The sequence below is a fragment of the Schistocerca gregaria genome, chromosome 1, assembly GCF_023897955.1.
Source record: "Schistocerca gregaria isolate iqSchGreg1 chromosome 1, iqSchGreg1.2, whole genome shotgun sequence".
Taxonomy (NCBI): domain Eukaryota; kingdom Metazoa; phylum Arthropoda; class Insecta; order Orthoptera; family Acrididae; genus Schistocerca; species Schistocerca gregaria.
In genome coordinates this window covers 998,162,505-998,187,958 of record NC_064920.1, presented here as the reverse complement: position 1 = coordinate 998,187,958, position 25,454 = coordinate 998,162,505, and the positions used below count along the sequence as shown (strand labels likewise).

General features: G+C 42.2%; 1 protein-coding gene across 1 annotated transcript in view; it reads right to left on the bottom strand.

The window, feature by feature from the left end:
* The window catches only part of LOC126278504 (phospholipase B1, membrane-associated-like), a 112,625-nt gene that overhangs the window by 8,255 nt on the left and 78,916 nt on the right, over positions 1-25,454 (bottom strand). The window contains exons 5-6 of the mRNA XM_049978666.1: positions 19,106-19,268; positions 4,071-4,225 (exon numbers count right to left, since the gene is read on the bottom strand). Of these exons, the coding sequence (XP_049834623.1) occupies positions 4,071-4,225; positions 19,106-19,268 (318 nt within the window). The remainder of the gene's footprint in view (positions 1-4,070; positions 4,226-19,105; positions 19,269-25,454) is intronic.

Sequence of the window (25,454 nt, the reverse complement as noted above, 5' to 3'; positions counted from 1 at the left end):
TACTTAAACTTAACTAACCTAAGGGCATCACACACATCCATGCTCGAGGCAGTATTCGAACCTGCGACCGTAGCGGTCGCGCGGTTCCAGACTGTAGCGCCTAGAACCGCTCGGCCACCTCGTCCGACCACTGCACCACCTGGCTCGATTTGATAGTGGGAGGGAAGTTTGGGGGGGAGGGGTTAAAATTTTTAAGAAGGAGTCCAAAGCTTGACTGTAGTCAGCAGCTTAAAGTGGACGCAGGTTGCAGTAGCTGTGCAGAGATGACGAGGTTTGCAAAGGACAAGTCAGCATGGAGTGTCGCACCAGAGCAGTCGTCCGACTGAAGACCACAACAAAAGCAAAAACGACATTAACCAGGTACGTGCAGATGGCAAGCCTACAATTTATTGTTTTCAACGTTATAGCTCTGGCCATATATTTGAGGCTGTTGTTGATACTCAGCTGCATGGATACACTTACAATTGCAGGCTTGTTATCACAATGAAAATACAATGACGTTAAATTCAAAACACAGAGCTTTTATTTGTCAATTCTTGGAACTTTTCGGCTTATATTAAGAGTAATATTAACCGGTAGAGCTAAATTAAGTTTGTTGGATGTTCATGTAAGGACACAAGCATGTATTTGTTGTTCATCAATTTCGTGTCTCCTTTCCTTTATTTTATTTTGTAAATATATACCGGTAATCTGATGATCTGCAATATTGCCAATGCTTTCTACAGGTGCGGCGTACTCAATATCTCTCGTACTTCTATAATCTTGGACTGGAACCGGATTATAATTGAGTTCAGTTACTTTCATGACGTTCGTGTGATCATTCGCTGTTTGTTATGACGACATGGGGCATGTGCTGCCATACATCTATGCCTGTTTGTGGTAAATGTCTTATAGACAGTTCATGTGACATAACGACACATGCCAGTGTCACGCTGAAGATGGAATTTGGCTTCATATATGGCCGGAATAAAAAATAAAAATAAATTTCAAGCATCCGATTTTTGCACTTAGACAGCAACAGTGAAGCCCTTGAATTTCATGCGAGCTGCAGAACACCATGTGTGTAAAACCAAGAAGTAATCGAGTATCGCTGGCCGGAGTGGCCGAGCGGTTCTAGGCGCTACAGTCTGGAACGGCGCTGCTGCTACGGTGGCAGTTTCGAATCCTGCCTCGGGCATTGATGTGTGTAATGTCCTTAGGTTAGTTAGGTTTAAGTAGTTCTAACTTCTAGATGACTGATGACCTCAGACGTTAAGTCCCATAGTGCTCAGAGTCATTTGAACCACTTTTTTTATCGTGTACCTCCAGGACGTCTGCCAGAAACTTCTGACGGATTACCGTTGACGAACGTTTTATCTAAAGGTGAGCATTAAATATGATCGAAAATACACTTCTGTCACATTTGTCTCACAATTTAAAACCCTCAGCTGCTACAGTCTGACTGAATGACCGCTTTCATGAGGCTCCTTCTGGTGCCCTGCCTCGTCCTGGTCATATCGAAGTTTGCATCTCTCTATAATGGATTTGTCTTTAATGGGACGTAACATGCTATTCGTCCTTCGATGACGTTCATGACAATTCGACGGAAACAATGTGTCTTACTTCAGTATCTTTTTTTGGCATAAAAGAGAAGACATAATCTTTTATTTGTACATTTTCATCATTAGCTGGCCATTAGATCTTAGGTGTACGAAGCTCGTGGTCTTGCGGTAGCACTCTCGCTTCCAACGTATGGGGTCCCAGGTTCGATACCTGGCGGGGTCAGGGATTTTCTCCGCCTCGTGATGACTGGGTATTGTGTGTCTTTCATGATCATTTCATCATCATTGACTCGCAAGTCGCAGAAGTGGCGTTAACTAAAAAGGACTTGCAATACGGCAGCCGAACTTCCTCGCATGGGGCCTCCCGGCCAACAGTGCCATTAGATTATTTCATTTCAGGTCTTAGGTCTTATGCTGTTCATTTTCACCGTTTCTCCTGAGATGTAAAGTGTTGTCGAACTGGAAAAACACTACTAACCGTCGGAAACATCTATCTTATGTAAGTGAATTAGCATGCCCGCACTGAAACGTCACAGTGACCTATTAACTTCAGATGGTACATCAGTAGTAACGAGAATGCTATGATCTGCATGATTTTGGCCACTGAATCCGTATGGCATTTTCAGAGTTGCATATAAATTGAATTATAGAACGAAATGAATGGACTGTGTGATCAATTCGTATTTCAGCATGAGCACCACGTCATACGAATATCCTGTAGACCACAATCGTAAGGGACGGACAGATAAGTAAGTTTCATTTAGGAGAAGATAGTCGTGTACTATAGTGTGATTGGTTTAATAATCATTTTACTTACGTTTATCAGTTTCATCAGATGAGTCAAAATTTTGTGCTTCGTTTTCTTTCCAGTATTTATGCTTAACATAGGTTTCACTGTATGTCCTGTGCACTCCTTAATCATAGTAGCATAATAAGTATCGCAGGAGGTACCTTCCTTGAACTAGTGTCATCAAACATGATACTAGAAGGATGTTCAGTTTTTTTTCATATTTTGCTTCAAACAAGAAAGCCTTGTAACATAAATGAGATTTCTGTGTAGAAGCAGAAGGTCGAATTACGCCAATTCTGATTAGTAGTTTCAACGATTTTAATCAGTTAAATATGGATAAAAATACATCGATAACTTACGAAATATTTTGCCTTCACACTATTCGATTTCAGAACTGTAATCAAACTTAGTTATTGACACATATACCGATAACACTCTATTTTTATTTTGGCACTTTTATAGAGATTTACTTTTTGTACATTTTAGCTATACCACCATCAACCCAATCCGGTTCAGTGGACGTAGTATAAACTCTATTTACATATGAACGTAACCGGCAATCTGTCTCGAACGTTCATTTTTATTATGCTCCAATGAATACTGATTGAAATTAGCGTTCATCTCAGTTTAAAATTATGTGAATGTTATGAAGTTTTGCGGCAAATTACAATTGTGGGCCAGAGCAAGCTTCGAACCTGGGACTTTGTATTTTTCGAGCAGTTGCTCTACCCCGTTTTTTTTAAAAAATCTCGTTCTGTTCGTTATTGTTCGTTCCATTTGCTCGGGGAGGACGTCACATGTCACCACTTGAAGTTCATTGTTGATTCATTTACTCAGTTTTTTTGTTACAAAGGGCGACTAACCCCCTGACCGAACACGCTGGCGTCCCATTGAGTTAGGCAAGCATGAGACAGGACGGGCCCTCAGAGCTTCATTTGCAGCAGTACCTACGTAGCTGCTTCGTTAGCTTGTCGAAACTTCAGCATGGTTGGCAGTCATGTGAAGTCCCCATGTTCGATTCCCAGTACTACCATGCATTTTTGCTCGGTGGGAAATGGATACATTCCATCTTGTGATGAAAATTGAGGCTCTACTTGATCGAGTAGTAGCGGTTTCATGTCTGCTAACACGATAACAGTCCAGGGAGCAGTGTGTTTGTCCCACGCCTTTCCACACCTCATCTCGATGTGAAAATTGGTGGAGGATTAAGTGGCTGTCAGTCGTAACCGACTAGGGGATTCTATGGCCAGAACAGTAACTTGCCTTTCCTTCTGTTTTCTCATATCTTTAAAACTTCACAGAAATTCTGCTGCGTATGCGGAAGAAAGAGTATTGTGAAGAAACTACTTAGCTACAGGCTAGGATAAGTTGTGATGGGAAGTCGTGACTCGTGCTTGGATAGCTCAGTCCATTGAACACTTACCCACGTAAGGTAAAGGCCCGAAATTTGAATGCTAGTTCAGCACGCAGTATGCCAGGACGCTCCAAATCATTGAAAATAAAGGATCATTTGAATTAAAGTAAAATTAGGAAGATGATAATTTAAATTCGGATGTAAAAGCTATAACTAGGACGTGTGGCTTGGTTGTTGGTAAAACAAGTCACAAGCCAAAAGTACAACATCCTCAGCTGAAGGTGGGCAGTGGCAAGCGGTGAGTGATCTGACAGCAGCAGGTGGTCCAGCACATGCAGTGTATGACGGAGAGAGGAGAGGAACCTTGTGGGCTAGCGGGACGGACCAGTTGTCGCTCGGCGTCCCAGTAGCCCTCCAGCAGCGCCGCGACGGACGTGGCCTTGACGCGCTCGGCGCCACCGAACAGGCAGGAGCACAGCACCAGCTGCTTCACGTGGCACACCACCGGCACGTTCTGCATGTCGCGCAGCTGCAGCAGGTCTGCGGACACCGGAGTAACGTAAGAGTCGTGAAAGCGGACCGGCTACACCACAGCGCGTAGGCTATCAACAGCTTTGAACTAGCACTAAACATGAAAGCCTTAGATACACTGGTAAAATGAAACATTATGACAACTTGCTTAACATTGAATTCATCAAATGAACTCGCAGTTGCGATTAAGGACTACCAGTCAGCTGTAGAATGGAATGACGACAGTGAAAATTTGTGTAGGACCAGAGCTCGAACCCGGATTTACCGCTTATCGCGAGTAGTCGCCTTACCATGCATGCATGTCCGCTGCGTCGTTATCAGATTCACATAGGCACTGCAGTATCGTATTTATCTACTGATACCGGGCACGCGACTTTGAAGTACAACGTCGGACTTGTACGGGAACATGCATAATGGATGTACGAGTATAGGTCATAGACGCAAGGTTGACGATTTATGGAAGTTTAGGTGCCGGCCGCGGTGGCCGTGCGGTTTAGGCGCTTCAGTCCATTACCGCGTGACTGCTACGGTCGCAGGTTCGAATCCTGTCTCGGGCATGGATGTGTGTGACGTGCTTAGGTTAGTTAGGTTTAAGTAGTTCTAAAGTTCTAGGGGACTGATGACCTCAGATGTTTAGTCCCATAGTGCTCAGAGCCATTTGAACCATTTTTTTAAGTTTAGGTTTGGCCTTGAGTCGTGCACGTATAGCCAGATGGTAAGGCGAACGCACGAGATAAGCGGGGAATCCGGTTTCGAGTCCAAGTCTGGCACAAATTTTCGTTGTTGTCATTCCATTATATAGCTGATGCTACTTCTTATTCGCAATTGCAACAGCTTTGCATTCTGGCGTCCGATCTGCCACTAATCGCCACCTACTCCGTTTTACAGATGGGACAAGCCTCCGACCTCTAAATTTTGTAATGAGACGTGGATATCCAACATCTCGTCACCTACTCTTGGTTTGATCGTTCTTCAGCTACTCTGGATATATTTTCTCGATAGTAGCACACGGAGAGCCAGACAGCTTCGCCGTGTCCCACATGCTTGTTTCCGGGCCCTGAGCTATAAAAAGTTTGCCTTTGTCTAAGTCTTTTATATCAGTGGATTTGCCATTTTACGGCTTCTATTGCTGCAACGATTCCCCATTCGTCTCAGCTCTGCTTGTATACCGGGTTAACCAAAAGTACCTACAACTGACCCAGGTACCTCCGTAGTTTCAGAGAACGACTGCATGAAAACTACTATTAGACATACAGGAAAGAGACGCTTGTAAGTGGGTATAGTATCCCTGCATACTATACAATACAATCGAATTGAAAGACGGATTAATGAATTACTTGAATAAATACACCCTTTTCAATCAATCAGAACTTTGTTTCTGAAATGGTAAAAGTACGTAACCAGCCATAGTAGATTTAACAAAAGTGGTACTTGATGCTCTTGACAATGATAAGTATATCACAGGCATACTTTTAGTACTAACGCTTTTGATATTGTTGTCCAGAAAATTCTATTAATAAGCTTGAAACATTAGGTATAAGAGAGAAGCTAATGACTGCTTCCGCTCGTACTTAGCAAACAAGGTACAAAGAGCACAGATAGCAATTACCTAATAGAATATTAGGAGCAGTACTGTTCCTAATACTATGACGTTCACAGCAGTGTCAGTCGGGGGGGGGGGGGGGAAATTATGGTTCAAATGGCTCTGAGCACTATGGGACTTAACATCTATGGTCATCAGTCCCCTAGAACTTAGAACTACTTAAACCAAACTAACCTAAGGACATCACACAACACCCAGCCATCACGAGGCAGAGAAAATCCCTGACCCCGCCGGGAATCGAACCCGGGAACCCGGGCGTGGGAAGCGAGAACGCTGCCGCACGACCATGAGATGAGGGCAGGGAAAAATTATCTCCGCTGATAACAGCAATATTATAGTCACTGATAAATCAACATAACCACTTTCACAAAAAAAAAATATATGAAATACTGAAAGAAGTTTACAACTGATCTATAAGCAGTAAAATGACACTGAATATTAGGAACACTGATATGATGAATTTGAAGAAGGAAAATTTCACATTTAAATAGTACATGATACCTCTCTGGTCTGTGTAAGAAATGCAAAATTTCTGAGAATGAATGTTGATTCTCAGCTGAAGAGGTGCGAACACACAAAAATAGCGGAGATAGAATGTCATCAGGATGCTATGCTGTAAGAGTCACCAGTGCTTAGTGACCAGTGTCATTTAGTTACAATTCGTATGTACTCTTAGTGCTTAGCTATGGCATTCTCATCCGGTGAGCAAATGTACAAAACATGAATTTTTCAACTTCCAGAAAACGGCCTTACGAACATTAACCGAAAAGAGTACTGAATCTCACTCTAAGGATCGGCTTACAACATTGGGGATTTTAACTGCACCGAGTGAGAATATTTACCAATCAGCTGTACACATGAAAAATAGCATTAATAATTACTACAGAAAGAACTCTGTACATGACTATGGAACAAGATTTGGTTTCAACTTAATTTTACCCTGAAAGAACAGACATAAAACTCAGAACAGAATTTTATATCAAGGAATAAAACTGTACAATTATTGCCAAAGCAATCTTAGTTAAAAAAGGCCGTTAAAAAGAACCTGTTAAGCAATATCTTCTACAATTTGATTGATTACTTAGGTAACACAGAGGACGGGTGTGGAAAAAAAGCGTAATATAGATAAATAATAATAACGATTATAAAACATCTGTCGTTCCATTTTCAAAACTATATTCTTTTTCCTTGAAAAACTTACACCCAAACTATGAAAATTATAATAGTAACGGCTTATCCTCTAACTGTATTTTTTCATTCTTTTTATTTTCCTTGAAAAACTTACTCCAAAACAATGCAATGTATAATACAGATTATCCTCTTTCTTAGCTCAGCATTTCACACGTTATAGAGGGATATTGACTCTTTTTTTCTTGCTAGCAGATGGGAAGCTGCTGAGCATAATGTGGTCCTTCTGTTAGTATGTGTAGTGTTACGCAGCGATGTGTGTGATATGTTTGTAATGTGTGTAGTGACTGAGACTGAGAAATGAATGAATGTTTTAACACTAGCCTTTTAATATTAAATGACTTATTTGTAAAACAGTATTGTACACTAGGGATAAACCGAATGAAGCAGCACTTCATCGGGCCATCCTGATTTAGGTTTTCTGTGGTTTCCCTAAATTACTTCGGCAAATGCTGGGATGGTTTTTACTGTAGGGCTACGATCGACTATTTGCTCCATACGTATTATACCAGACGCACAAAATATGAATTTTAAGACCGGCCCAGCCAACACGATACACCAGACTGCTCGCTAGCAACTACTACTACAACTGCTACACAGTTCCTACTGCAGTCAACACTGCTCTTTGGTCTGAGATTGTCTTATACCTTACATATCGCAAGCAGCGCGTGAGCAATCCATCGAAATTACATCTGCTCCAGTGCGCTAGCAACAAATTCCTTAATCATGGACCTCTTACAACACTTCTCTGAAAGTTACAAATGGCCAGGTGAAAATAAATCGCTAGTTTTGATGCAATTGTAGTGGAATTCTTTTTGGATACTAACCAAAGCAGATGTCGCAGTAGACTTTTTTGAATGGTTACCATGGAAGTGTGGGCGTGGAGGGGCACCGCTTAATATCTACAGAGAATGAGAGCGCAGGCCTGTGTTTAGAACGGCACTTCCCCTTGAGCACGCGGCATTTGGCCTACAGCACCAGGCCACAACTGCCACCACTACTGCTCTCCCCATGTGTGTCCTGTCAATTGCTGTTCTACCGGTCATATATTTCTGTGCACACCTCAGCAAAGGCACTCACATCGGTCGTATCCTGCCATAGCCCAACAACGCCAAATTTCGCAACACTGCCGTAACAGATACTCGTAGGTTCGTCGTGCATCCCACATTGATTTCTACCGTTATTTCATGCAGTGCCGTTTGTCTGTCAGCACTGAGAGCTCTACGCAAACGCCGCTGCTCTCAGTCGTTAAGTGAAGGTTACCAGCCACTGCGTTGTCCGTGGTGAGAGGTAATGCCTCAAATTTGGTATTCTTGGCAAACACTTTACACCGTGGATCTAGGAATAATGAATTCCGTAACGATTTCCGAAATGGAATTGTTCAAACGGCTCTGAGCACCATGCGACTTAACATCTATGGTCATCAGTCCCCTAGAACTTAGAACTACTTAAACCTAACTAATCTAAAGACATCACACAACACCCAGTCATCACGAGGCAGAGGAAATGGAATGGTCCCTTGCGTCTAGCTCCACCTACCACTTCGCGTTGAAAGTCTGTGAATTCCCGCCTGGTCGCCCTAATCACGTCGGAAATCTTGTCATATGAATCACCCGTGTGCAAATGACAGCTCCACATTTTTATACCTGGTGTTCGTTCTACTACCGCCATCTGTATATGTGCATGTTGCTATCCCATGATTTTTGTCACCTCATTGCATAATACCAAGATATGTTACATATGAGATTTAAAACTCTCCCGGCATACATTTTGTTCCACAAGGATATATTCCATCTCCTTGTAAAAGAGATAGACGGATGAATAAAACAGCTACTTGTGCTACTATTACAGTACTAATACTTCTACTAACACTAGAAGTATTACTACTACATTACAGGTGCTCAATACAGACAGTTCGTGATGAGGAAAACTTCAGTACACACGTGCAGTTTATTGAAGCCGCTGCCAGCAGTTGCCCAGAAAGACGGGACAGTAGCCTGCTTCGGAAAGAGGTTCCTTGTGTTGCCTACCTGCATTATGGAACTAATGCAACAACATGGAGAGAATGATCTATGCATGTTTTCACATATTTCCCCTTAACGCAAGTAGCCATGGTGCGTATTACAAATGGAAACTTGGAGATTTACTCCGTCCACTGACGGGTGTAATTTTTTCTTTATATCTTGTATTTTTCACACAGTTACCATCGAAGAACGCAGAGGTAATTGTGAATAATGAAACGTCCATAAAGTCACCAGGTGGCGTTCAGTCTCGTGGTCTCGTGGGCAGTGTTTATAATTTTGTAGCTCATCAGAGTATGTTTATTATAATATGACACTGCAACTGAACCTAAACCTGTACGTAGAGAGAAAAGTCGAATATGGAATCAGTCAATCGACATTTTCAAATATGGCACTGTTTCCTGTACAGATCAGATGAAGTATTTCATTTATTCTACATAATGCATCTGTTACGTGTTAGCAAATGGTGTATTTGTGCTGTTATCTTTTTGAAGTTAAAAAAATGAAGAGAAGTATTTTCGGACAAAACGTTTTATTGTTTTTAAAAGTCTTTTCTTCTTTTGCTTGGGCTTTTATCCCGCAGGGTTAGCAAGGTTACAATCGGTTTTGGCCTGGTTAGTTTGAAGGGATGCCACCACCCCGTACCCCCACCTCCAGGACAGAAACAGTGCATCCAGCTGTCTGCTTCTAGCGTAAATAATGAAATAGTGCGAAAGTGTTTCAAGAGTCTACGAGTCGTGTAACTGTGGCGAGACATGGGGACCAGCCCGGTATTCACGTAGTGTCATGTGGAAAACAGCCTAAAAACCACATGCAGGCTGGCCAGCACACCGGCCCTCGTCGTTAATCCAGGAAGCAGCGCATTAGCGCTCTCGGCTAACCTAGCGGGTTTTACTGTTTTTAAAAATATTCGACATTAAAATTTCACACTCTCTCAACAGTTAAAACCAATTCTAGAAATTTTGTAACGATTCAGCAACTCCTTGAGATGATTCAAATCGGTTTATATGCGTTTCCTGTTTGAGATGAGGAAACAAAGATAAATCATTAGGCAATAAATAAGATTATTATGGGCAGTGAGAAAAGAATTCCTTGCTTCTTCTGTCAATTAATATTTGGCGTGTCATATGACAGCTGGCTTAAACAGGCTAGCGGTAAACGAACTGTGGAGATCGCCCTCCCGAAGACTGATCTCCGATCGGTATCCCAAACGAACTCCGTCTAATCACGGAGACAAGGATGTGAGGCGGTCATCCATGCGAGCCACTCACAGGGACACCTCTCCTTTGCCAGCTCCGCATAGGCCATACTTAGCCAACACATGGTCACCTCCTCCGTCGCGAGGACGCACCTCGGTGTCGCTGTGGCTCCCGTATTACTGTCGTCCACGTGTTGTTGGACTGCACAATTTTAGCCGCTCTGCGGTGAATTTGTAACCTTCCCAGCACCCTACCTACGGTGTTGGGTGACAATGCCTCAATGGCCAATTTGGTTTTACGTTTTATTTGTGAGGACGGTTTTTATCGTACCATCTAAGGATGGGCGTCTGGGCTTCTCTCCCAGGCCTCCACCCTCCCTCCCTTTTATCTCTTCGTCACTCTTTCTTTCCTGTTTGTTTTCCTTGGTGTTCGTCTTTTTCCTATGTGTGTTCTTCTCGCCTTGTCGTTCAGAGTGACGATCTTAGTGTGTTGCAGAGGGGCTGGCTCATCCTTTTTTATCCTTATGATCAGCCATCCCATGCCATCTGCTATATGATTTTAGAACTTTCCTCTACCTTCCCTTTTAATGTACGTTTCCCCTTTTGGTTCCCTTCTTTCATCGCATCAAGAGTGATGCTACATTTTTTCCTAGTTTAATCGCGTGACTTGTGGCAAAGAAATAGCTATATACAATTTGAGCCGTAGTATAGTTAGCTTTGAAAAGCGCGCCGCACCGCGTAGCGTGAAGCAGTCGCCTTCCGTTTTCTGGAGGTAGCGCCTTTGTCGCAATAGAAGGCTTCGGTGTCTCCCTCTATCGGAAAAGGGGAAAAGTAGGCTGTTCGCGTGGGTTTAGGAATTGACTGTGTAAGGTGTCAGGCAAATCCAACACCTTCCATGAAAACCCTGACATAATAAGCAAATCTACTAGTATGTCACATAGCTCCGAATAAATCGTGACATTAAATTAACCAAAGTAATACAAGTAACAAGTGAGCAAATGGAATGCCACAGACTAACACAAGAATGCCTAAATGCATGTCGTACCTTCCCACCGTGAGGCAGACGCAGTTCCGAGGGGAGAAACGAGGACAGAAGCCGAGAGCAGAACCGTGTTAAGCTAGAAGGCCCTACGATAAGGGACGGACGGGCCAGCCTACCTGTACGACTACCACCCGCACGTTTTAGCATGAGACTTTTTCGCGTCTCAGGTACGTCAAGGACCACCCCCAGCCCATGTTAAAAGCTAGAGCCCTCCAGAAAAGCAGTATAGATCTTACGATAACACAAAAAGGCCCACTACCACCCGCAAGTTTTAGCGTGAGACTTTTTCGCGTGTCTGTTACATTAGGACAATCCTCCATCCCATGTTAAAAGATAGAGCCCTCCAGAACAACAGTATAGATCTTACGATAACGCTAAAAGGACCACACCAGCTGCAGGTTTTAGCGTGAGACTTTTTAGCGTCTCTGTTACGTTGCAAACTTTAAAACATTGCCCCACCACGAAAAGTATAACGTTTCTCATTGGATAGACAGAATTTTTGTAGGCGGAGCTTAAGGTTAACATTGAGACCCTGATTGGTCAGATAAAAACATAGCCAGATAGTTTTTTTTTAAACTAACTTCGATAATTGTAGTAAGGAAAAGAGGAGAGTTGCTTCCGAGACGGCGATGTGAGCGGAGCTGTGCTGCCGGCCGCTGCCCTGACGCTGCCTAAACACCGACAAGGTAATCAACGCACGCGATGCCGCATTTTTGAGCGCATAAGGCTTCACTCAGAACTGCAGAAGACTCATCTGTTACACCCCTTTTTGCGTAATACTAGTGTCGATCGTTAATTACAACTCATGGTGTTCACATTTGCCACTTGAAGAACAGATCTGAAACGCGATGATTTTTCTTTTATATAGTTATTGAGAAGCCACATCAGCCACTGTAATTTACTACAAGTTAGATAAGTAATTAAAGATAATTGAGGGTCACTGTAGACTATTTTGATAGTTTTCTCTTTTGTGAAACTTAAATTAAACCTAGATTATAGATGTGATATGGCATAGGTCATCCTTCGATCGATTGTAGAACTTGGAAACCCATTCAGGGAATATTCGTTGACATTTTTGTTGAACGCAGTTGGTTTTTACCATCCTGTATTGAAACATTTCCTTTTATCAATATTGCAATTTATAAACGATGTTTTAAGAGTAGAATAAAATTATCAATGGTAAACTTAACTGCTTTTTCGATGTTATTTTACCAGCTACCTAAAAATAGGAAAGCCTTGAACCCCTTCCACTAAATTTAGTTAGTATTAAGATTCTTTTACAGGAAGTGCAGTGGAGCTGATGCTGAGATCTTTAAGTATTTGGTTATATAATCGCTAGTCTCACTGAACTCTTCTGAATTCTACATGTCATGTGTGGTCTGGCGTCTCCTTACCAGCAACAGTTCCCAGGTTCAAACTAGTTAATTCCCTAAAAAACACGCTCAGAGCGTCGTTGCGCGAAAGTGGTAGGGAGACACGATATAGAACAAACAGACACCACCATGGATGTTTAGAACTGTATGGGCTCTCTAGGAGAGTTGGCAGTCGGCGCATCAAGAAGCGACTTCTCTGCCGGTGCTAGAGGGACAGCACGCAGACCGCGGCATCGGCGTAAGCGACGCGAGCAGCCGCCCCGTGGTATGGGGCGTTAACTGCTCGTCGCGAAAGGAATCTTCCTGAGTGTGGGTCTGCAAGGGGCTTAATCTGCAATTCGGCCATAAGCGGTGGACCGGCGAAGAGGTTTTGAAAATCGGCGCGCCTTCCTGCGTCCGTTGAAACGGCTGGCAGCGGGCGGCTCGGCAAAGCATTTGGAGGTGCTGCATTGGTTCAGTCCTGGGAGTCGTAACGCACCAGAAGTTGAGTATTGATTGTTTACAGATTTTATGAAGTTTAATTGATTCAATTTACTTATTCTTGTTAATTATACCAGCCCTATTTTTTGGGGGGAGAGGGGAGGAAGGGGGGTTCTCGCCATTCTTTCTCGTCTGCCCACCAGCGGGAAGATGATAATACTAGAAAGGGTGGTCCGTTTGTCCCCTTTTGAGGACAAAAGGGGGGGGGGGAGTCAGAGTAAATCTGTGGTTCGTATTGCTTCTTTCCCCTCCCAGATTACCTACGGGTTTATTCGACTGTTAACCTCTGCCATTTCTGTGAAAGTCTGAGGCACCAATGACTGTACCGTTTAAAATGCGAGGCACTAAGACCTGATCCATTCTCGCCTGCCATAACTAGTATTACTAGACTCACGTGTAAAAGGTTAAGAAAGAAGAAGAATTCCTTTTGCCTCGTGGTAAGAACTAGTCAATTGCATAACGAATTCCTGCTCATCTGGAAGCTGTAACTTACGTAAATTTGTGTTAATGTTTATTTGGCTATAATCAAGCAAAGTTAACGTACGCCGTAGTGGATTTTTTATATTGTTTCTAGTCAGAAAAATGCTTTGTTGGTTTTTCCAATTGAATACATTTTAAGGGTTTTACTCAACGTGCTTCTGTGTATTATACAGGTAGTTGGTTATTAGTGTGTTTTCTTGCCATGTAAAAGTTTGGCATTTCATTACGGGTAGAAATTGTTTCCTTGAAAGGAGAATGTTGTAAAAGTTGGCAAGTCCTACCTGGCGAGTATGTGTGTCTGCCGTAAGTTAACTGGCAAAAATTAGTAAAATTTGTTTTTTTATATATTTGGGAAATGTTAATGTTATTAACTGTGAATGTCCCCCCGTGTGCATGACTCATGCGTTTTGGTTTTTTCTGTTTTGAGAACTTTTGTAAACAGGATTGTCGTTATATGTTGCAGACAAGTTACATTCTGCACCTTTTTAATGAATGGAGTGAAATTCACCTGTAATTTAGCTCAGCTTGAAAATATTATACAGCGTCGCGTTGTACACGTTAAATTGCTTGCCTGTACTTGCCTTTTAATGGCGTGAAATTTTTTATTATTTAATAATTTAAAAGTGTTTTCCTATCGTAAATTGTGACTTATTTGTTAAATGGTTGTTGGCTTTTTTTAATATCTTAAAGTCTTGCACTAAATTTGAATAAAGAGTGTGTAATTTCACCAGTTATTCCTTGGCATCTACTTTCACTTTACATTTTTTGTACTGATTGAGATTAATAACCTTTGGTGAACCAGTAGTAATTTTACGGTTCACAATTAAGTAATAATTGCTCTTCGATCCTCTAAAGTGCGTTGATCCTACTCGAGTGCCTGTCAACGGACAGCCTTGCACCCACGCGCTCTGACGGGCAGGGATGAGGAAACACGAAACACGAGCAGTGTGTCAGGTGGCACTAGCGAACGGCATCCTACTGCACAGACCGGGAGCACGCTGGCAGGGGCAGCCAATTAATTACCTCGTGCGTGCGCATAGGCCGTGCAACTGAGCTGCTGGCAGGTAGCGCCTACTAATGGCGCCTGCCTGCGGGCGAGCTGATGATCGCCCAGGACTACCTATGCCCTGTGAGGCAACGTTGGAGCAGCCTGCAGTAAAGCAATGGTTGCGATATGCACACTGTACCTAAAGAAACAAGCAATCATTTTCGTGGATTACTTTAGTAGGTTTGAGTTCGTAAGAAAATATCAATGTTCGGTAGCCTTTTACCATGTTGTATACACATTATCTGTTTTCTCGGTCGAATTTTTTGAGTATTTCCTTACACCACTCGAAACGAACTCTATTTTGAGCTTCAGCTAAATTGTACAGAGCCTGTCAGGAGTATACAGGAATGTAACGGGTATAAGGGCAGATGTTTTTACATGTGGTACCTTAGTACGTGCATACACCAGTGTGTTGGTTGTTTCTTCTCTGCGTCGAACACTGTTCCCACAGATATGTCACAAACTTTACAGACTGATGTTTTCTGCACGGTCGTAGCTGCACCTTTTAGTAAACTGCGCCTGTCAGTGTAGATTAACCGTGTTGTGTCCATGTGTTTACAGTTCAACACCTGACTTGCTGGCCAGGGGAAAGTAAATATTAATGGCTTGCTCTTGCATATACAGGGTGGTCCATTGATCGTGACCGGGCCAAATATCTCACGAAATAGGCGTCAAACAAAAAAACTACAAAGAACGAAACTCGTCTAGCTTGAAGGAGGAAACCAGATGGTGGTATGGTTGGCCCGCTAGATCGCGCTGCCATAGGCCAATCGAATATCGACTGCGTTTTTAAAAAAATAGGAACCCCCATTTTTTATTACATACTCGTGTAGTACGTGAAGAAATATCAGTGTTTTAGTTGGACCACTTTTTTCGCTTTGTGATAGATGGCGCTGTAATAGTCAGAAGCATATGGCTCATAATTTTAGACTACCAGATGGTAACAGGTAGGTTTCTTAAATTAAAATACAGAACTTAGGTACGTTTGAACATTTTATTTCGATTGCTCCAATGTGATACATGTATCTTTGCCAACTTATCATTTCTGAGAGCGCGTGCTCTTACAGCGTGATTACCTGTAAATACCACATTAATGCAATAAATGCCTTAAATGATGTCCGTCAACCTCAATGCATTTGGCAATACGTGTGACGACATTCCTCTCAACAGTGAGTAGTTCGCCTTCCGTAATGTTCGCACATGCTTTGACAATGCGCTGACGCATGTTGTCAGGCGTTGTCGGTGGATCACGATAGCAAATATCGTTCAACTTTCCCGACAGAAATAAATCCGGGGGACGTCAGAGGCTATGAACGTGCGGAGCATGATATGGTGCTTCGACGACCAATCCACCTGTCATGAAATATGCTACTCAATACCGCTTCAACCGCGTGCGAGCTATGTGCCGCACATCCATCATGTTGGAAGTACATCGCCATTCTGTCATGCAGTGAAACATCTTATAGTAACATCGGTAGAACATTACGTAGGAAATCAGCATACATTGCATCATTTAGATTACCATCGATAAAATGGGGGGGGGGGGCAATTAACCTTCCTCCCATAATGCCACACCATATATTCACTCGACTTGGCGCTGATGTTCCATTTGTTGCAGCCATCGTGGATTTTCCGTTGCCAATAGTGCATAGTATGCCGGTTTACGTTACCGCTGTTGGTGAATGACGCTTCGTCGCTAAATAGAACGCGTGCAAAAAATCGGTCGTCGTCCCGTAATTTCTCTTGTGCCCAGTGTCAGAACTGTATACGATGTTAAAAGTCGTCGCCATGTAATTCCTGGTGCATAAAAATATGGTACGGGTGTATCGATGGTGATGTAGCATTCTCAACACCGACGTTTTTGAGATTCACGATTCTCGCGCAATTTGTCTGCTACTGATGTGCGGATTAGCCGCTACAGCAGCTAAAACACATACTTGGGCATCATCATTTGTTGCTGGTCGTGGTTGACGTTTCACATGTGTCTGAACACTTCCTGTTTCCTTAAATAATGTAACTATCCGGCGAACGGTGCGGACACTTGGATGATGTCGTCCAGGATACCGAGCAGCATAGAAGCACACGCCCGTTGGACATTTTGATCACAATAGCCATACATCAACACGATATCGATCTTTTCCACAGTTGGTAAATGGTCCATTTTAACGCGGATAATGTATTACGAAGCAAATACCGTCCGCACTGACGGAATGTTACGGGATACCACGTACTTATACGTTTGTGACTATTACAAGCGAAAAAAGTGGTCCAACTCGAACATTCATATTTCTTTAGGTACTACACAAATATGTAATAAAAGTGGGGGTTCCTATTTTTTAAAAACGCAGTTTATATCCATTTGGGCCGGCTGGAGTGGCCGTGCGATTCTGGGCGCTACAGTCTGGAGCCGAGCGACCGCTCCGGTCGCAGGTTCGAATCCTGCCTCGGGCATGGATGTGTGTGATGCCCTTAGGTTAGTTAGGTTTAATTAGTTCTAAGTTCTAGGCGACTGATGACCTTAGAAGTTAAGTCGCATATTGCTCAGAGCCGTTTGAACCATTTTTTTTTTATATCCGTTTGACCTATGGCAGCGCCATCTAGTGGGCCAACCATAGTGCCATCTGGTTTCCCTGTTCAAGCTAGACTAGTTTCGTTATTTGTAGTTTTTTCGTTTGATGTTATTTCATGAGATATTTGGCACGGTCATTATTAATTCACCACCCTGTATACTTGGAGGCACTACCCAGAATATGAACATGGGAGTTGTAATATTTATATTTATTAATCTGAAAATGAAATGTACACTGCTGTAATGTTGTTTAGTACACTCTGGTCAGTCAACAATAAAATGGTCTGCACTTATACCCAGTGCTCCTTGTATCTTTCCCATAGATACATGCCCATGCAGAATCGAATCTACTGAAGTTTTCCTCCTCAAGTCACTTTGGGCATAGTACTGACAGTTCTTATTATTTTTGTTACAAATATACACTACTGGCCATTAAAATTGCTATAACAAGAAGAAATGCAGATGATAAACGGGTATTCATTGGACAAATATATTATACTAAAACTGACATGTGATTACATTTTCATACAATTTGGGTGCATACATCCTGAGAAATCGGTACCCAGAACCTCTGGCCGTAATAACGGCCTTGATACGCCTGGTCATTGAGTCAAACACAGCTTGGATGGCGTGTACAGGTACAGCTGCCCATGCAGCTTCAACACGATACCACAGTTCATCGAGAGTAGTGACTGGCGTACTGTGACGAGCCAGCTGCTCTGTCACCATTGACCAGACGTTTCCAATTGGTGAGAGATCTGGAGAATGTGCTGGCCAGGGCAGAAGTGGTTTTCTGTATCCAGAAAGGACCGTGAAGGACCTGCAACATTCGGTTGTGCATTATCCTGCTGAAATGTAGGGTTTCGCAGGGATCGAATGAAGGGTAGAGCCACGGGTCGTAACACATCTGAAATGTAACGTCCACTGTTCAAAGTGCCGTCAATGCGAACAAGAGGTGACCGAGACGTGTAAGCAATGGCACACCATACCATCACGCCGGGTAATACACGCTTCCAATGTGCGTTCACCGCGATGTTGCCAAACACGGATGCGACCATAATGATGCTGTAAACAGAACCTGGATTCATCAGAAAAAATGACGTTTTGCCATTCGTGCACACAGATTCGTCATTGAGTTCACCATCGCAGGCGCTCCTGTCTGTGATGCAGGATCAAGCGTAACCGCAGCCATGGTCTCCAAGCTGATAGTCCGTGCTGCTACAAACGTCGTCGATCTGTTCGCAGATGGTTGTTGCCTTGCAAACGTCCCCATCTGTTGACTCATGGATCGAGACGTGCCTACATGATCTGTTATAGCCATGTGGATAAAATGCCTGTCATCCCGACTGCTATTGATACGAGGCCGTTGGTATCCATCGCGGCGTTCCGTATTACCCTCCTAAACCAATAGGTTCCATATTCTGCTAATAGTCATTGGATCTCGACCAGCGGGAGCAGCAATGTCGCTATACGGTAAACCGCAATCGCGGTGGCCTTCAATCCGACCTTTATCAAAGTCAGAAACGTGATGGTAGGCATTTCTACTCCTTACAGGAGGCATCACAACAACGTTTCACCAGGCAACGCCCGTCACCTGCTGTTTGTGTATGAGAAATCGGTTGGAAACTTTCCTCATGCCAGCACGTTGTAGGTGTCATGACCGGCGCCAACCTTGTGTGAATGCTGTGAAAAGTTAATCATTTGCATAACACAGCATCTTCTTCCTGTCGATTAAATGTCGCGTCTGTAGCACGTCATCTTGTTGGTGTAGCAATTTTGATGGCCAGTAGTGCATAAATATATTTTTTCTACCTTCTATAAATTCAGTCAGTCGGAAGCGATCACACAGGCTAACAAGCTGTGGGATGCAGTGGTTGGGACGCTTACTGGGGATGTGTATGATGTTGACGAGGGTGCGCGGCAGGTGCCGCCTGAGGTAGAGCAGGGCCGCCTCCAGCTGCTGCCGGTGCCCGTCTGCCGAGTCCTTGCCGTCGTCCACGTGGCAGTACTCGTTGCACAGGTCGTTGCCGCCGATCAGGATGTTCACGAGCTGCCAAAGACCGAAACATGACTTCCAAACGAAGACACAGCGACAGTTTACAAGTAACAGCAGTCGTGTAACACAGAATATGTCCCAGCTGCAAAGCAAGCCTCATGTCCTGACATCTTCAACTTTTGTAGTCCTGTCTTCCACAGTTGCGCCTAATATTACGGTATATTGATAATTTTTACTTATGGACCGTCTGTCAGCAGTTGACTAAAACACAATTTTAGTGCCATACGCGTTCCGCCTTTATTTCCTGCAGGGCATCATCAGTGGCCTGGAGTATGTACAAATATTTGCTATTTAATTCACATTTTTGTCACTGAACCTATAGGTTATAAACAGTTCTGGTGGTTGGTATTTCCTATTAAGTAGTAATGTTTTGAACTGTACTTTCAGATTGCGTGGACAATTTCTTACATATTACGCTCCTGTTGCATTTTTGGCGATGTTCTTCTTCTTATGAATGCCAATTTGTGGTTTTTTTCCCACAGTCCACAGCACTATGAACTCCATGTCTTCCAAGTCAGAATATTAGCATCTGGAAAAGCTTCAAGCCCACCATAATCTGCTTGATTGCCCCACACAACAGCAAGTGTGAGCCAAGTATTTCCTCCAAACACTGCCTGTACATCACAGGTAAAGTTCAGATGTAGTCCACGAAATACATTGGGGCCTCCAATTAACTGCTGCTTATTAAATTGACCAGCAAGGTCAATATCAATAGCCTTCAAGCTGCGATAGACAGGTACACTGCGCCGCCAGCGACGACGCCATGCACGTCGCAGAGGCATTGCTGTGGCACGTTAACACAAGTGAACGTAGCAAGCCAACGCCCAGCGAGACACCCAGCGCTAAGGGTCCGCACTCCTCGATGTTCGCAGAGCGAATGACGCTCCGTGCTGCGGCGCAGTGTAAGCCAGCACGCCTTATCAAACAACTTCCGGCCGCCGCGCAGCGAGCGAGCGGCCTTATCAGCGCCATTGCGCAAACGGAAGTGAATTTTCGAGCAACACGGGCCTAGTAATACTGGGGCCCGTGTTGCGCCCAGCAGCCTCGCCAGCGGTTAAGTCCGCTTCGAGGTAGTACTTGGCTCACACTTGCTGTTGTGTGGGGCAATCAAGCAGATTATGGTGGGCTTGAAGCTTTTCCAGATGCTAATATTCTGACTTGGAAGACATGGAGTATATCTGAGACTGCAGGACTGTTGGCTAAGCAGCCTTATGGTACTCTAGTTCCAAGCATGCCATTTGTTTTGAGTACAAGAAAGAAGAAGAAATTAAACGCTGATGAGTACTTGTTTATATGGGCCAAAGTTGGTAATGGCAATTGTAAAATAAAGATCAACGGTGATTGTATGATATATTATAGACAATAAAGATCCTTATCTCCTTTCCTTAATTCCCTTAAAAAAAAAAGAAACACAAAACATTGATCTAGGTGGTTATGGGTTATGGAACAAGAAATGAAAATAATGAGAATAAGCAACCATGGCAAACATCTTATACAAACGCAAGAAAACTTCCACATCCAGAAAGCCCTAGCAGAAAACAAACATGTGATAAATGAACAAACACACATCAGTACAGGCTCCCTACTACACTTAATTAAGGAAATGATAACATAAAACAAAAAAACTCTTGCGCCTTCACCTTCTGGACACACACACACACACACACAGAGCCCAAATATACATACATATATATATATATATATATATATATATATATATATATATATACAAATATATACACGAACAGATCACAGATACTTCAATAATTACACTCGAAAGTTTGGCAATAACATTCAATCTTTGACAAAAACATTTGACAGTCGGCAACAGAAACCAAAACATTCCATTGAAACAAGCGTTCAGTTCCTAGTGCTGTGGAAAGTGGGAAAGAAACCGCAAATTGGTATTCATAACAAGAAGAACATCGACACAAATACAACAGGAGCGTAATATGTAAGAAATTGTCCACGCAACCTGTAAGTACTGTTCAAAACATTACCACTTAAAAGAAAATACCAACCACAAGAACTGTCTGCAAGCTATAGGTACAGCGACAAAAATGTAAAAATTAAATAGCAAACATTTCTACATATTCCATACCACTGATGATGCCTTGCACAAAATAAAGGCGAAACGCGTATGGCACTAAAATTGTGTTTCATTCAGTTGCTGTCAGACGGTCCATAAATATAAATTATCAATATACTCATGTCCTGATTTTGTGACCGAGCGAGATGGCCCAGAGCTTAGGACATCAGGCTCGCATTGTGTTGGACAACAGTTCAAATCCCCTTATGACCATCGATATTGTGATTTTCCTAGATCGCTACAAGTAAACAATAGTTCCTTTGAAAAAGGCACTGCTGATTTCCTTTGTCATCGTATCCTAATCCGAGCTAGCACTCCACCTTTAATGACTACATCGCCGACAGGGTGTTAAATTCTAATCTTCCCTCCGTCTAATATGGTGGTGCAGAAAGACGTCTAGGGAACTTATTTAATTAATATACATGGTACGATATTGTATGATATGAAAATAAAAAAAATTACTAAGTCAAATTTATTTTTCGACGTCTCCTCACTGGATTGATGGAGGTCACCACTAATTCCTCTCCTGTGCCACCCCGTTAACCTCCGAGAAGCGTCTGCACCCAGCACGCTGAACTACTCCAGTCTCTGTCTGCCCCTACAGTTTTTTCTCTCTTCAACTCCCGAAAGTATCATGTAATCAATCTTTTATATCTCAACACCTGACCTATCAACCTGCCCTATAAAAGCTCTTGACACACTCTCCTCGACGATTCTACGGACAACCTCGTTATTTACTATTACATGTAATTTCTTCCCAGTCAGATGATGTCTGACTGCCTATTGCTGAAGTGTTAGATAGTGACATCCTTTGTTTTCTATTAGTAAGATATGACTGAAAACACTTTGCAGCACTACCAGTGATGCCCTAATATTTTAATTTACTTAAAAGAATGCTGTGATTCACACAGTTAAAACCTTTGACTGATAACAGAATTTGCCAGTTGCCTCTAATTTGTTGGCTAATGAATTAAGGACATTTTCACTGTAAGTATAAATAGCCTTCTCAATATCAGAACCCTTAAGAATCCCAAACTGTGACTATGACAGTGTGCTATTTTCACTAAGGTGCTTAAGTAGACACTTGAACATAACCTTTTCAAATATTTTCGAAAAAGCTGGCAAAAGTGACATCAGTCAGTAATTTGACGGCATTTCTTTGTCCTTTTTCTTGTGGAGAGGTATAACTTCAGCATATTTAAGCCAGTATGGGAATGTTCCTGTGATAAGTGATTGATTACACAAATAAGGTATGACTAAGCTGACATGAACACTCTTTTATTAACTTTATTGATATGTTATCATAACCACTAGAATGCTTTGATTTCAAGAACATTATGATGGATTCTATTTCTCTGGGTGCAGTAAGTGTCAATTCCATTTTACTGAGACTGTTTGTGTGCACTGGTCTCAAATAGTCCATTGCATTATTTACTGCATTTGACAACCCCATGCTATCAATAAGAGAGACAAAATACTTGTTTAAATGGTTTGCAACACCACATGCATTTGTTACCAGGGTTTCATTTATTTTTAGAGCTATTTGTTCCTCCTCTTTCTGTTCCTACCTGTCTATTACTTAACTATATCCCATATTGTTTTTATTTTATTGCTGGATGTATTTATCTTCTTCTCATGATGCAGGTGTTTAAATTTCTGGATAACCTTCTTCAGTATTTTGCAGTAATTTTTGTAATGATCTATAATGCTAGTATCAAAGGTGTCCCTACATATCAGATAGAGTTTCCTTTTTGTCTCACATGACATCTTTATCCCTAGTGTCATCCATGATTTCTTATTAGGCTTCTGCTCAATTTGAGTTGCCTCCAGGGGAAAACAATTTTCAAATAAGGTGCTAACTTTATTAATCAGTGTTTTGCATTTTCCATGTGTGTCTTGGATGTTGTAAACATCCATCCAATTAATTTCTTTGAGCAATCTTCTAAATTTCTCAGTTTTTGATTGTTTTATTGGCCTTTTGTACTGAGTTCTGATAGATGTTTTATCTTGACAAATTTAAAAATTTAATGTTAGGTGTTGCAAGTCAAGTCAGACACCCGATTCTCTACTTGTTTCGGAATGTGGCTTAGTTGCCTAGAATTGTCTATAAAGATATTATCAATGGCAGTCTTAGAACATTTGCATACCCTAGCTGGGAACTTTACAGTAGAAATTAAATTGAATGACAATGTAACTGATTTCAGTAACTGTTCACTGACAGTGTTTTTCAGGACATCTATATTAAAATAACCAGCAACCACTAGTTCTTTGTTTTTTAATTTTAGATGAGATAATCAATCTTCAAACCAGTTTATAAAGAGGTTGAAATTTCCTGAAGGTTCTCTGTATATGGTTACTATTATAAAGGACTTATTATGAAATTCTATCTCTGTTGCACATGATTCTAAGTGCTGCTGTAAGCAAAAATGATTAATGTCAATATTCTTAAATTTGAAACTGTTTTCTCCATATTTTGTCTACAGAAGTAAGAGGCTAACTTCTGTAAGGCTTAACATATCTATACCAGTGGTCACATGATGTTGAGAATGGCCGATTATATCAACTGGGTTCAATGACTCTAATTCATCAATGCACATAAGTAGTTCATTAATTTTACTTCTTAGCCCTCGAATATTTTCATACACTAGATAGCTGGCATTTCACATTTACCAAGATGAAATTGGGTGCAAATTAAGTTTCTGCTGATTGCTGTAAATTTTAAACCAACAACTGTGTTTGCTGATCCAATGTGCCAGGATTGTGCTGTTTGATTTCTTCCTCAAACTGAAGGTTTGTTTCAATCTTTACTTCTCTCAGAACTTGACTTTGTTCTGTCCTACCTATCCCAATAGAGGTGCTGTTCCAACACCTATGACCACTGGTATGTTACCACTCATGGCTGTGCCTGCCTCCCTTACATTTCCTGCTATTAGCCCAGCCAGTTCACCCTTCCCTTTGCTGTTGAGGTGTAGGCCATGTCTATTATAATCTCACCTACTGAGAGAATCAACAGGAACCAAATCAAAATGTGACCCCACACCCGACCCAAGTAACTGTTCCAACTCCAAATTAGCTCTCCCGACAGAAGAGTTTAAATGAGGTCGGTCATAGCGTCTCAGAACAGACACAGACTCAACACTGGTATGTCTAGACGCTGATGCAATCTTTGGCAGGTCTCACTCTATATTGTACCCAGGATCTCTGTCAATACTATTGCCTGGCCTACCCACAATAACCATTGTGTCTTCCTTGGTAAAATCTTTACAGAGTGAACCTACATCATCTGTCACCTGACCCAGACCAGCACTAGGTTTTAAAAAATTTGTGATCTGGTATTCTGATCCTAACTGGTCCTGCAAAAGTTGGCCTACACCTCTGGCATGTAAACTACCTAACAACAAAACTTTCTTTCTCTTTGCTGTCTTCCCTACATTCTTATTCAATTTTCTATTAAACGTTTGTTGTGCCCTCTCTACACTTACCTCTGTCTGAAGCTCATCAGTTTCTAACTGAAGCAACAGGTCAATCTTATTCTTCATATTCACCACAAAGCTGCCTTACAAAGTTATAGGTCTGTTCCTCCTGTTACCTGTTGCCACTTCCCACCTCTCTTTACCCTTTTCCCTCCTTAAACTGTTCAGATCTTCCCTATCCTACTCTAACTGTGTCTGGAGGGCAGCAATTTTCCCTTCCAGTTCCACTATTTTCCTATCTCTACTACATATCCTACAGAGCCACTGATGACATTGATCCACTTCCCCATTTCCCACGCCGCTACAGTCACCCCAATGGAAAAAACTACTACAGCCATCACAACAAACCTCGGATCTAACAATTTACGGCACGTCAGGTACTTTTCACTCATGGTAAAAATCTTACTTCAGCGAGAATAAGTCAAATTAAATTACTGAAGAACAAGAAAACTCGTTTACTAAAGATTAGTTCTAGTCTCAATTGTATGTAAACAAACTTACTTTAGCGACAATAAGTTAGATTGCCGAAAAAGAAGAAAAAGACGTTTACAAAAATTGGGCGTAGTCGCAACAGTATGTAAACAATGCTACTACCGTATGTGCAAAGTTTCCAGACAG